This window comes from Panthera onca, chromosome B4 (assembly GCF_046562875.1).
Source record: "Panthera onca isolate mPanOnc1 chromosome B4, mPanOnc1 haplotype 2, whole genome shotgun sequence".
Taxonomy (NCBI): Eukaryota; Metazoa; Chordata; class Mammalia; order Carnivora; family Felidae; genus Panthera; species Panthera onca.
In genome coordinates this window covers 15,623,087-15,637,207 of record NC_138345.1, presented here as the reverse complement: position 1 = coordinate 15,637,207, position 14,121 = coordinate 15,623,087, and the positions used below count along the sequence as shown (strand labels likewise).

General features: G+C 42.5%; 1 protein-coding gene across 1 annotated transcript in view; it reads left to right on the top strand.

Moving 5' to 3' along the window:
• CUBN (cubilin) overlaps positions 1 to 14,121 on the top strand; it is a 273,361-nt gene that overhangs the window by 100,564 nt on the left and 158,676 nt on the right. Inside the window, exon 28 of the mRNA XM_060659546.3 lies at positions 2,141 to 2,291. Coding sequence (XP_060515529.3) covers positions 2,141 to 2,291 — 151 coding nt within the window. The remainder of the gene's footprint in view (positions 1 to 2,140; positions 2,292 to 14,121) is intronic.

Below are 14,121 nucleotides of genomic sequence, written 5' to 3'. Positions count from 1 at the left end.
AATCCCACTGAAATAAATGCAGCTGTGGGGGAAATCATTGTGTTTGTTCCATTGTTTTTGTTCATTGAAGATGTATTGGGAATGTGCCCTCGACAAAGCCCTGAACTAGACAGAGGAGACTGGGAGAGGTGCTCTGGGCTCTAAGGAAACCCATAATCAGTAGGGGAGATGAGGCCCACATGGCTGGCAGTAGAACAGAGGGGAATGGAACCATTTCTACAAAGAAGCACGAGTACAAGATGAGGGGTTTCAAAGGAAAACTAATTCGTGAGTGAATCCCTAGGGATTAGGGAAGGCTCCATAGGGTGCTTTGTAGAATTTGATGATAAAGTTTTCCGTGCTCTCATCAATATGTTTCAAACTATATCATAACATTTCAGTAAATAAAAATAATTTGGCCAATTTGGAACTTACTGAATCCAGATTACACATGTACCTACAGACATATTCATTCAAACACATGCACTCACACATACTCTTATATATGTGTACTCTACAGGAGAATGATCAAGGAAGTCTGTTAGTTTATGATCAGGTATTTTCAATTTTGTTTCATGGACAGTTCATCCCAAGGGTAACCAGAACAAAGTAGACAATAATGTGGACGTTAGTAGAGGAAAAGAAAAATATAATGGCCTGAGTCACGAGGAGCCAATTGTTTTGGATTATCATGATCTTTCCTGATTGAAAGAGATATGGCAGAGAAGTTTATTTATTTTTTAGTTTAGAGGTGTATATCTGATGAAATGAATAAATGAGGCAGATAAAGGGTACACGACAGGATATACAAATACCTCAATGGGAAAGTGAGCAAAAACCACAGCAGAAAAGTTCCAAGAGAAGAAATATAAATGCCTAATAAGCACGAAAAACCTTCAACCTCAAAGTAACATAAGTTGAGCCAATTACAAAACCAAACATATTTTCCCTATCGGTATCAGCCCAAAAAATAATAGCAGTCACGGGGTGCCTGGGTGGCTCAGGTGGTCAGCATCCAACTCTTGATTTCAGTTCAGGTCGTGATCTCACAGTCTGCGGGATCGAGCCCGCATCGGGCTCTGCTCTGACAGCATGGAGCCTACTTGGGATTCTTTCTCTCTCCGTCTCTCTTTTGACCCATATCCCATGCACGCATGTGTGTGTGCTCTTTCTCTCTCCAAAATAAATAAGATAAACTTAAAAAAGAATAGCAGTTGTAATTGCCAAAGTCCCATTGTAGTAAATTGCTGGTGGGGGATACATTGGTATAAACTTTCTGGTAAGAGACTTAATAATATAGATCAAGAGCCATAAAAGATTATATTCTCTGATTCATTCCCCTTATAGGAATCTTTCCTGAGGGACATTTAAAATATCAAACAAACATCCATATTGGCAAAAAATTGGAAATGTCCTTAAATGAACAACAATAGAGTATTAGAAGCATTTTACGCCACCGTTAAAAATGTTTACACAGAGTATTTGCTGACATGCTTAGAAAAAAATAAGGAACACACTTAAATGTATAGCCCAAGCTTGTACACACACATATGTACCTGGACACATAGGTATATGTATACATACACAAGCAATGAAAAAAAAATGTTGACAAGAGAAACTTCTGGTTTTAACAAAATATTAACAGTGGTTATCTTCAGTGGAATTAAATTTTGTATTCATTTTTTACATAGCTCTCTAAGCTGTCTAAATGCTTATGTTAGTATTTATATATATTTATATAAATTAGTATTTATATATATATATTTATATATATGTATCTTTCAATTATAAGATTGCTGTTCAACGAGCATCTCTTATATGTCATTAACGTGTGAACACATCTCATCTGGCCCACCATTTCCTTATTCTGTGCCTGGATTACACTTTCGAGGGAACTTGCTAGGCCGACATAAAACCAAACACTAATATTTGGATTTCCAGATTTATTGGGCTTAGGACTCACCCATAAAGTCTCTCTATATAATCACCTATTTTTAATTTGTTAATTCTTATATTAAGCCTCCTGTGTTCAAACCACCTTAGCAGATTTACCCTTAAGCTCAGCCAAGGAACAGCTTTTGCTACATGAACAGACTTTACTTTTTCCCCGTGACACACCATGTAAAGCTCCCCACCCTGGGAAGTTTCTCCTTGATTCCAGCTCTACGACGGCCCCCAGCGGATGGGGCGCTACTGTGGAGCTGACCTACCGCCTGCAGGGAGTACCACGGGCTCCAGGCTTCAAGTGCTGTTCCACACCGATGGGGTCGGTCACCATGAGAGAGGATTTCAGATGCAGTGGTTCATTCATGGTAAGCCCTGGGCTGATCTTAGTTGTATTGGATGCTTGATACTTGACCAAGAATTCTTCCTTTCCCAGCTCTCACTTTGGAAACGATACCACCACAAATAATGGGACTTGGGTCACAATCTGGTGCAAGGCCTTGGAAACCTTCCTCAGACACTGGAGGGTTAATCCCGGCAGGGTTAAGAGAGGACAGCACTTGGAGAGCTGCTGAAGTCAGTGCAACAATAAATCACCCAAGAGAAAGGAGGGGAGCAGAGTGAAGTTTCTGGCGGGAGAAAGACCTGTCCGTGGGTGTGGCAAGCAAATGGCAAGGTGGCATTGGGGTCTCCCAGGGGGAGTGGAATGGAAGGAGGTCCCAGGCTTATTCTGACATTAGCAGAGAAGGAAGGGTGGGGATCAAAGGGCAAGAATGAGTCAATCCAAGAGAGAAGGGGAAGGGCATGCTTTGGGCTGAGAGGGGAGCAGGAGTAGAGAACTCACTGGCACTAAGCCAGGGCATGTGTTTTACCTGCCAGACAGAGTAGGGCCACCCACCTACGAACTGGTGCTTCAGAAAGTAGGTAGGGATAATTATTCCTTTGAGGATGAAAATTCATGTTTAACGAGGGTTCTGAAACTTGTAGATTGACCTCTTGTGGCTCAGTCTAAAGAGAGTAGGCCCCAAAATGGCGATTCTCAAGATGTGGTCCCCTGAGAGCAGCATCAGCATCACCCAGAACTTGTTAGAAATACAAATTCTTGGGCCCCATCCCAGACCTGTGGAAGCCCAATAATCTGTGCCTTAACTAGTCTCCCTGGTGATTAAAGTTTGAGATCCACTCTCCCAGAGTGATCCACACCTAACAAGTATAGTCCTTGTACGGGACACCTGGGTGGCTCAGTCTGTTAAGTGTCCGACTTTGGCTCAGGTCACGATCTCATGATTCATGATTTGAGCCCCACGTTGGGCTCTGCGCTGACAGCTCAGAGCCTGCAGCCTGCTTCGGATACTGTGTCTCCCTCTCTCTCTGTGCCCTTCCCCTCTCACGCTCTGTCTCTCTCTCTCTCTCTCTCTCTCAAAAATAAATAAACATTTAAAAAAACAAAATAAGTCCTTGTGACTATTATAGTAGCAGTTCTCAACCAAGGGCTTGGGGCTCACTGGTAGAGTTGCGATATTATACCAGGACTCACACGCAGACATGTAAGCTGTGGCCCGACTGTCAAAGTCAGGGGTGAGCCCAAGGTGAGCACACATAAATGTGTATTGTGGTTGACTGTTGAGCGTTGTTAAAATCATAGGCCATTTATTATATGAATCATAGCATTGTACATAAGTGAGTACCCTTATTGTAGACTTGAGTGTTAGGTGTTCTGTTAATATGAACTGGAGACAGAGTCTATTTCTGTTAAAAATACAAGTGTGGGGCTTTCAGCATTTAAAAGTATTCAGTGGTAATCCACAATGCTCCTTATAGCTTGAAATACAGATTATGAATTCCCAAAGTGAACGAGCTATGATAATTAAGCCTGTGGGATTTCTGGACTGTTCTCTTCATCAAGTGGGTAGATTTAACCTTGGAAGGTCAATTTATTGATCCGTTAAGTGAAGGGACTGGATTGATTTATCTGTGTACTGTCGTCCATCTCTAGTATTCTGTGATTCAGAAATGGCGTGATTCTAAGGTAACTAGAAAACAGTGTGAAAACACCTAGAAGAAACAGGAACGTCTTGAGAAATGACCCAGATTTTCAAGGGCTGGGGATATTTTCCAGACAGCGCTTCTCAGACTTTCATGTGCATGTGAATCACTGGAGGTCTTGTTAAAATGCAGAGTCTGATACAGGAGGCTGAGGTGTTTCGAAAAAGCTTTTAGGTCGTGCTGATGTTGCCACCCTGTAGACCCCACTTTGAGGAACAAGGCGAGAGCAGATGTTAAGGCGGGAGAAAGAAAATGGTAGGAAGACAGCATCTCTAGAGACTAGAGGAAGCTTGTAAGGTGCTTCAAGGTCTTGGTGTACTAACGGCAGAAAAATCTCACCAATCTCTCAATGTCAGGAGGATATGAACTAGGGCCTCTGTGAGAAAGAACCTTAGTGCTTCCGAGATCCAAAGGGGAGAAAGCTTGCATGTGAGACAGAGGGTGGAAAGGAGGAAATGGTAACCAGGAGGGTTATCTAGGGTCCTCAACCCTAGATACACATTGGAATTGCCTGGGAATTGTAAAGAGAACCCATGCCTGGGTTTCAGCCTTCAGAGATAGAATTCAGTTAATCCTTGGTGGGACCCTGACAATTGTTAATTTAAAACACCTCCCTAAGGAATTCTGCAATGCATCTAGGGTGGAGGGTTTTAGGAGCAGTGATTTTGTTGATGCTGGTTATATTTTTCTTCTCAGTGGGTTGCTTCCTCTCCCTTCCAGGCTGTTCTAGCTATCCTACCTCAAGGCCACACTTAAGAAGTGTGATTTCAAGGATGTTATTGGCTACACTGGGTTATTGTATCACTGGATTCTTCTAGCCAACATGCTAGACACAGTTGAATCCTCTGCTGAAAGCTTTGAGGTTTTGTTGGGAAAATTTTTTCTACTAGCTCTATTTTGAATCTGTCTTCCTTTGGAAAGGTCAAAGACACTCTCTGTCTATTCTCTCTTCCTGTTTATTATTTCACAACTTTCTTCCAATTGCAGAAAACTTGCTAAGCTTGGAATCAGAGTTGTACAACCAAATTTTGATGGCTGGGACCAGAACTGAACTTTTTTTTTTTTTTTAACTCTATGCTGTCCACTATATATAAATTACACTTCAAAAGAACCTTCTTTTTTTTATTTTTAATGTTTACTTATTTACTCATTTTGAGAGAGAGAGAGAGAGAAGTGCTAGCAGGGGAGGGACAGAGCGAGAGAAGAGAGAGAGAAATTTCCAAGCAGGCTCTGAGCTGTCAACTCAGAGCCCAACATGGGGCCTGATCCCACAAACCATGAGCTCACAATGTGAATCAAAATCAAGAGCAGGCTGCTTAACCAGCTGAGCCACCCAGGTGCCCCTGGGAAGAACCTTCTGGAAAGGGATTCTTGGTAGTCTAGATCAGTGCAAAATTAACTATCATATACTATAGTTATACAACACTGCATGTACACAGAGTTTCTACTCTGCATTTTGATGTGGTCTTTTAGCTTGAGATAGCCTAAGGAGAGAGGCCAACAGAAAAGACGAGGGTCAGAGAAGAGTTCTTTGATGGGAGAGGCTCCCACCCTTCTTACCCAGCAGAGATAGACTGAAGACATAAATCTGGTTTCACAGATTTATGTGTCTGTGAACACACAGACTGCATGTTCAGTCCACAGATATTAAGGAGCTGTTTTGGGCCAGGTGCTGTGATGGGGCTGGGGCCAGTGTGTGACTCCCACCTGCAGGCCTGGTTCCTGGTTTTGTAGAGCCATGGGAGCACAGAAAAGGGAATTTGATCTAGACAGGAGGTCAGAGAAGTCCTGCGTGAGAATAGGACCTATGAACTAAAATCTAAGAAGGAGCAGGGGTTACACAGGCAAATAGGAGAAGGAAAAGGTTTCCCAGTAGAATAAGGTCCCTGTGGGGGGGAGAAAGCAGGGTCAGTATGGGGGACTCAAAGCTTTGGGTGGCTGGGGTTTAAGGTCAAGGGGAGGAGTGCCGGAGACCTGAGCCATGGCCACAGCATTTGGGTCACTCACAGTTAAGGGCTCAGGCTGGTATGGGGCCACACCCTCTCTTTCATGTAAGTCCTTCAGATTTCAGAGAAAGGAGTTCTGATGAGACCTTGAAGCACCGAAGCAACACGGCGTGTTGTGGGATTCGAGATACAAGCTAAGATACAAATACAAATAAATGCAAAAGAGATGCAAAATCCAAAACACATTTAAAAACTGGTCTCAGTGTGAAAGTACCGTTGAGTGTGCTTGTGCGCGTGCCTATGTGAATGTATTTCAAGAAGCACTTCTCTGCGCAGCCCCTCCCGACCTCGGTGTCAGAGTGAGGATCACATGGCCGGGGCCCAGGCCACCAGGCCTGACACTAGCCCTGAGGCTCCTTTTCCTTCCCTGGCTGGAAGGAAGTGCCCCTAAACCCCTAGCCTCTCTTCTTTCGAGATGTCTCATGTTAGGCTCTCGGGCCCCGCCCCCTAGCTCTTTTCCAAACTGTGCGGTAAGAACCCCCAAAAGCTCTTCACTGAGAATTCAGAATCTACACTGGCATCCTTTCCCGAACATTGCTACTTAGGGAGAATTCTGCCCCCCCCCCTTCCCCCAACACTTCATTTATTTTGCCAATTAATAAATAAGCCTGTTTCCAAAATGTGCTTCTTTGTCAACTGCACAGATCTCCTATTTGCTCTGAAAGCACGGATCTACAATCAGGCTTTATTCGCGGGTCCAAATTTAAAGCGGCTCTGTAGATGGGAGATTAAACCGCACCGCCTCGCCTTTATGCGAACCATCAAAGAGAATCCCACTCTGGAAAGAAAGAAATGGCCACAGTTGCCCTGCCTGGCTAAACGGTTCCCGGTATTCAGTGTTGACAGCATTGTCCAGGGGCTGCGTTCGGCCTCCGGGGCCTCCATCTGGGTTGCTAAGGTCTCTTGCAAGCTGTGTGAATAGAGGCCTCCCGGCCAGCCGTGCACAGCCCACGCCTCTTCGGCTGCCCCTCCTGGGGGCCCTCTTTCACCGGCAGTGGACTCCGGTGCACAGACAAGGGCAAGGAGCTTTGTGAGTGAAAAAATGACATTTGCAAAAGGAGAGAACCCCTCAGCTGGGAATAGCAGGGGAAGGGCTAAGTGGCATGTGATCGGGAGGTGATGTCACCCTGGTTTTTCACAAAGCAAAGTGTGGCCTTTTCTTTGGGGAGATAGATGACATCAGCCTCTCCAACGGGGGCCGGTTCCATTTTACCTTCTTTGTAGCTGTTGACGAGGTTTCCCAAGGCTTGAGGGTTTTCAGAAATCGGCTGGGGGGAAACATTTAAAAACCCTTATCAAAATCCTCCTCGGCTGCCTTGGTTTGAACATGAGCCAGTGCCTCCTTGAGTACCTGTGACCATGTGGCACCGGATGAAAAGGCTTTAAAAGAATGTATTTTTAGAGCCCTGGCAAAGCACCTCCATGAGGTCAGCAGTGTTTCTCTTTGACCTTCCCTCCGCTTCTCTTTCCCTCACATGGTCTTTTCAATGGTTTTTGTTTACTTTGGGTCTTTCAGGGGAATCCCTTCTCACTGGTAATTTTTTATTCCTTTTGTGACTGAGAGTATGTGTACTGGGGTTTCTGGGAGGTTTATCCTTTGAGGACAATTGTTTTATCTTTTGTGATCATATTATCCATTTGCCTTATGGCGGGTCATCCCTCTTCGTGTCCGAGGGTGAGTAAACCTGGCTTTTTATTTTGTCTTGTTTTGTTTAAAGTTTATTGATTTATTTTGAAAGAGAGAGAGAGAGAGAGAGAGAGCAGGGGAGGGGCAGAGAGAGAGATGGGGAGAGAGAGAGGGAATCCCAAGCAGGCTCTGTACTGACAGTGCAGAGCCCGATGTGGGGCTCAAACTCACGAACCGTGAGATTACAACCTGAGCCAAAGTCAGATGCTTAACCTACTGAGCCACCCCAGACTTGGCTTTCTGAGGCCATCCAGGCCTGCTTTCCAAAGAACAGACCGTTTGCAATTGTGCATCGTGTTACAGTGATTGCACGTAGCCTTTGTAAGCAGGAATTTATCAAGATCGTGTTTTTAATTCATTCAACCTACCAACCAACCAGCATATATTGTTTTCACTACCAGGCTCAGCGCATGATGTTGAGAATATAGAGAGTGTATTAGTTTGCTTGAGTGGCCATGAGCACATATGACAGACCGGGTGGTGGGCTTACACAGCAGAAACTTACTTCTCATAGTTCTGGAGGCCTGAAGTCCAAAATCGAGGTGTTGGGCCCTGAGGCCTCTCTGCTTGCTTGCAGATTGCAGTCTTCCTGCTCTATGTCCTCTCATGGCCTTTTCTCTGTGAGCACACATCCTGGTGTCTCTTCATGCATCCACATTTCCTCTTCCCATAAAGCCGTTAGTCAGACTGGATTAGGACCCACCCCTAGGAGACCTCATTTTGACTTAATCACCTCTATAATGGCTTCATGTCCAAATACAGTCATATTCTAGGTACTGTGGGTCAGGACATCAGTATAAGAATTTCAGAGGAGACAGCTCAGGCCATAACAGAGAAGAAGGAGAGAGCATCCTTGACTTTAGGGAGTTAGTCATCTAGTAGGGGAGACAGACAAATAAACCAACTGTAGAAATAAATCCATAATCCATGATGCTGTGGGAGCAGAGGAAATGGGCGATAGCCTGAGGGAGTGTGGGAGTCTCTCCTGACAGCTTTGGTACTTGAGCTGACTTTTTTTTTCTTTTAGTGTTTATTTATTTTTGAGAGAGAGAGAGAGAGAGAACAGGGGAGGGGTAGAGAGAGAGGGAGACACAGAATCCAAAGCAGGCTTCAGGCTCTGCCCCTTAAGCTGACTCTTCAAGAATGAGCAAGAATTGATCAGTCAGACAAATATCTGGGAGAGGAGGACATTTCTTTTTTTTTTTTTTTTTTTTAATTTTTTTTTTAACGTTTTATTTTATTTTTGAGACAGAGAGAGACAGAGCATGAACGGGGGAGGAGCAGAGAGAGAGGGAAACACAGAATCTGAAACAGGCTCCAGGCTCTGAGCTGTCAGCACAGAGCCCGACGCGGGGCTCGAACTCACAGACTGAGAGATCATGACCTGAGCTGAAGTCGGAAGCTTAACCGACCAAGCCACCCAGGCGCCCCGAGGAGGACATTTCTAAGTAGAAGCAGAGAGGCTTGGGATAGCACCAAAGTTTTGTAATGGGCAAGTATTTCAGTTAGAGCACAGCTTCTCAATGTCAACTCTAAAGGCGTGAAAATTGGTTCTTAGGAGAGTGAAAAAAAATCTTGTGCTTAACGGATAAAGCCCAGATATGTATCATACATAACATATAGTATATCTGTAATGTTAACACTCCATGGCAGAGAACCTGGGAAAAAATATCTAGGAAGGTTCCCTAGAAGGGCAATAATGAACAAACAGTTGGGAAACACTGAGCCACACGGAGCGGTGGGGGGTGGCATGAGGGGATGTGGTCAGATATCAGTTGATAAGAACCATTGCAAGAACTTGGATTTTATTTCCTGTGGCCTGTCCCAAGCCTGCCTCTGCATGATGAAGGATTCACAATAGTCTGGAGGTATGATGATCGCAGTGAAAGTGATTTTATGAATTGTGGTCAGCAAAGATCCAAGGCACGCTCACAAGGCCGGGATGTGAATCACACCGTCTGGTCCTAATGTGAGACAGAGGCCTTTCTCTCTGCTGGTGACGAATTGCTTTCATAGTGTTACTTCCTGTTGGGCGGTGATAGATATAATGTCGTAGAGAGAAACTGGTTTGAAACACCCGTCCCTGTCTGCCTTGAAAGTAAGCCTCATTGACAATCAAGACTGTGCCTTTTATTCAGTAAGTCAGTAAGCAATCTCTTGGTAAAGACAAATGGGTAAAAACATAGGCTTCTGTGATTGTCTTATTCTTTAGTGTGATATAAGATAAATCCTGTCCGGTTTGGGTAGAAATTTAAGTAAAAGAGAAGCTTTTAAGAAACATTAGTTCTGTTTAAGTTAAAACTTATTTCCATAAACACTGACTAGGCTTTCTTTTACATTTATATGTGTTATATCCTATCCTGCTTCCCCTGGCTAGTTCAGCCTATTTGGTATTTTGAACTTTCATCTTTGCGATACCCACAGCAAATGGACAGTCTTAGTATAGAACCAAGAACAGATTTCTGCATTAGGATACATTGTCTTATTTTTATGTATGGCAAATTCTCATATATTTTTTTTGCAAAGAAGCTCTTAATGGATGATACTAATTTAAAAAAATCTGTTCATAAATTAACTCACGTTTGTTAAATTGGGATAATAATTTGCTAAAAAAAAAACCATGCATCTGTTTTTGCATTGGCTTGAGAACTTTTCCACCAAGGTCCTCATAATCTGAGACAGCAGTAAACATATGCAGACATTTCAGAATGAGTGGGAAAGCTAAATCCTGACGTTATTTGCCTCCTTGACAACAGAAGATACACATACACACAGTTGACCTTCATTTAACGTTGGCTCTCAGTCTTGCAACCAGGGAGGGCCTTTTAGCAGCCTTGCATCCCAATTCCCATGTCCCTACTATTTGAAAAACTTTTGAGTTCTATTTCCATTGCTACTCTTTGAATCAGTTATAAAAAGAAAGAGAAAACAAAATAAAACAAAACAAAAAACAACAACCCCATACAGCCATGACCTTCCCAAATCACATATTGCACAATTTATAATAGTCCTTCAGATTTGGGCCAAAGGAAGGGTTTTCTTGAATCTTCTATTTGTGTTCTTGTTCCCTGGCAACAACATCCCTGATAGATATTGCACACACTTTCCAGGGGATTCCACACTTTTTCATACAACATGAAAAAAAGAAACCACGCTTTTTTTTTTTTCACAGTTTCAAATTTTGTGGCAACCAAAAATGACTAAACCAACACAGAACAAGCACAGTGTTCGGTGTAGAGCATTAATTTTTGTCCCCAGAGGTTTCTCTTTTTGAGCATTTACTTAAATATTGCCATATTTATCTGTGATATTTATCCAAAGGCTTATTTTATTTGTATGCCACTGTGTACTCAGAGAAACCAGTGCCAGCCTTCAGTGGCATTAATTCACATGAAAAAGAAGGGATCTCTGGTGTAGGATAGTAACTACGTTCTAGAAGATTTAATAAAATTTTATATTCTCTATGTAAGTCATGACATTAATATATTTTGTCCATGATTTTTTTCTCCCAGTTATACCTACAGACTCCTCACAAGCTCAATAATATATAGATTTTACACTGAAATGTAATGTAATCTTAAATTTAAGACGTTATGATAAAAATAAACCACACTGCCATATAAAGAATAAACGAAAATGTGATTTAAGTGCTTGGTCCATTAATTCAATTGACATCTCATTTATTATTGCTGGACCAAGTAATTATTTTAAAAATGTTGATGTTGTTTGGAAAATGTTGATGCTATCATTTTAAGAAATATTTACCATGCGTTGAGCCCTGTGATTAGTGCTTTTAATATTATCTCATGTTTTGTCTAATAATTCTCTTCTGTAAGTGCCATCATCCCCACATTATGGATAAGAAAACCGAGGAAGGAGTCTTAGAGAAGTTAAACAAATTGCCCAAACTCACAATTCCAGTAAGTGATGGAATTAGAACACAAAAACAGTGTGTGGTGTAGAACTCCAAAGCTCCTATGTTTTAAGTAGCTGCGCTCTGGGATGTCTGGGTGGCTCAGCTGGTTAAGCAGCCAGCCCTTTTTTTGTCTCAGGTTGTGATCTCAAGGATCGTGAGTTCAAGCCCCATGTCAGGCTCTCATGCTGACAACGCAGAGCCTGCTTGGGAGTCTCTATCTGCCCCTTTCTACTTCTCTCTGTCTCTCAAAATAAATAAATAAACTTAAAAAAAAATGAATAAACAGCTTCATGCTGCCTATTTAGTAAGAAAGTTTTCCCCACAACTTTTCATTGCAGAAAAGATTAAGCTATATTGCAATGCAGAAATGGCCAGTGTTTATAGCAGGTAATTTTGCAACTAAATTCCCACTGAGGATAATGAATGTTTTAAAATGAACATATACACTCTTTCCCAGTGAATAATATTCTGGTTCCAAGGCCTCTCTACTAGACTACACAATTCCTTTTTTTCTTCAGGTTCAAAGAGCAATAATGGGGGGAAGCATATTACTTAGCAAATGACTAGTTCAAAATAGCTGATGTTATTTGTCCTTCAACACAATATCTGCTTTGTTACTCATTTAGAAAGTGCTCTTGTTTTGGAGTTGCTACATATGGTTGATGGAATCATATGCTTCTGAGCTGGGATCAACCACAGAGATCATCTCATCTGTCACCATGGTTTAGCTGCCCAAACTAGTTTACAAGAGGAGTTTTATTAAGGTGAAGAGTAAAAGAATGGCTGCCTCTCAAATAGCTTGGTTTGACTGGAGGTCAACAATGGGGGACAGAGTGGATCCCCTGATTTGGTTAATGTAGGAGCCCAGCCCCGAGAAAGTTCTGCCCTCCTCCAGAGAAACTTCCTGGCCAGGCTGGATGCCTGAATCAGCATTTGCCCTGCGAGCGGACTGCACCCCTTGGTATAATTACAGAAAACGATCCACAGAGCATGGATGGTTGGAGGACATGACCACCACTGGCATGGTGCTCCCTCCCACATCTGCCCATGTGTCCATACGGAGCACCCTCACTGTGCAGGAAACGTTCAGGGTTGAGGAAGGAGAGAGAAAGAAATGGTGGTGAGGGTGATGCGGAGCCCTGGGGGGTGGAGGGGAGGCTCCTGAGCTTTTCCTTATAAGGATACTGAGGGCCAAAACAATTACACCAAAAGAAAGCAGGATTAGAATGAATACTTTTAAATAGAAGTATGAGTGTTGACCTTGGAAAATCACATCAAGAGAACACATTCCCTCAGTCTTTGCTTATGTGGGGGATTTCATAAAAGAGCTATTAGTAGCCTTAGGCAGGACTACTTAGGTATTTTGGGGGGGAAATTAGTCCAGTCGCCTTGGTCTCATTTCATTTCCTTGGAAGATATTTTACACTATTTTTAGACGTTTTGTTCAGAAATCTTCAATAATTTAAAACGTATAAGAGAAAAGGACTGAGTGATTGACTTCTCCTGAATTGTAAGCAAAGAATTGCTACTGAGAAACCATTGTTTAATTTGGCTGGAATGAGTAGATTAGGAAGAAAAAAGGCATATTAATCAAAATGAAAAGATGACGAGATTGGCTATACTTCTCTGGGTCAAAATGAAAGATTTTTATCCTTTCATGTACAGGAAATGAAAATTTATACTATGTGAAAAGTCCCCAAATGTGGCTCCTTTGGGTTCATTTCTCTTTAGTGGGGTACTAAGGCAAAATACTTCAATATTCAGCCTCCGGATAGCTCAGAGAGTCAGAGAGCTACGATAATCTTAATTTTGAATATTTCTGTGACATCTTATATTGTCATTTAGAAGTCATTTTATAACCATGGACAGACTCGAGTTTGAGCTCCTCGCATCTGTTTTCCAGGTCATTAACTTCGTGGTATGATTTTATTCTTTCTCTCTCTTTTTTGTCCCTACCATTGAAAACAGATCCCTGCTGTATGGAAATTAGTCAGACAAATGATTATGTCAGAGTATGGAGTTGGGATGAGGTCCTTATGGAAGAGGAAACTTTTTAAACCTTTACTGATTTCTTGGTGCTAAAAATCATTATCCTTAGTTCTTGGCTTTGCTTTTCTCCTAATGTGATACTGAGCCCTAAGTCTGTCTGTATCTTCTTCAACCGTAGACTTTCCTGAGTCTGAATGAGTGTGTCCTCTCAAAATGCATGTGTTGAACCCTACTACCTAAGGTGATAGTATTAGGAGGTGGGGCATTTGGCAGGTGATCAGCTCCTGAGGGGTCTGGGATTAGTCCTAAGAGTTCCCGCTGCCATGTGATGTCTGTGACCCAGAAGAAGGTCCTCACCCTACCATGAGGGTACCCTGATCTCAGACCTCCAGCTTCCAGAACTGTAAGAAATGAATTCCTGATGTGTATAAGCTATTCGGTCTGTGACATTTTGTTATAGCAGCCCAAACAGGCTGAAACAAACCTTTTCTATCCTCTAACCTTATCCTTAAGCAACCATTATCTAAACCTCAGTGTGATAAATGGGAAGTAAT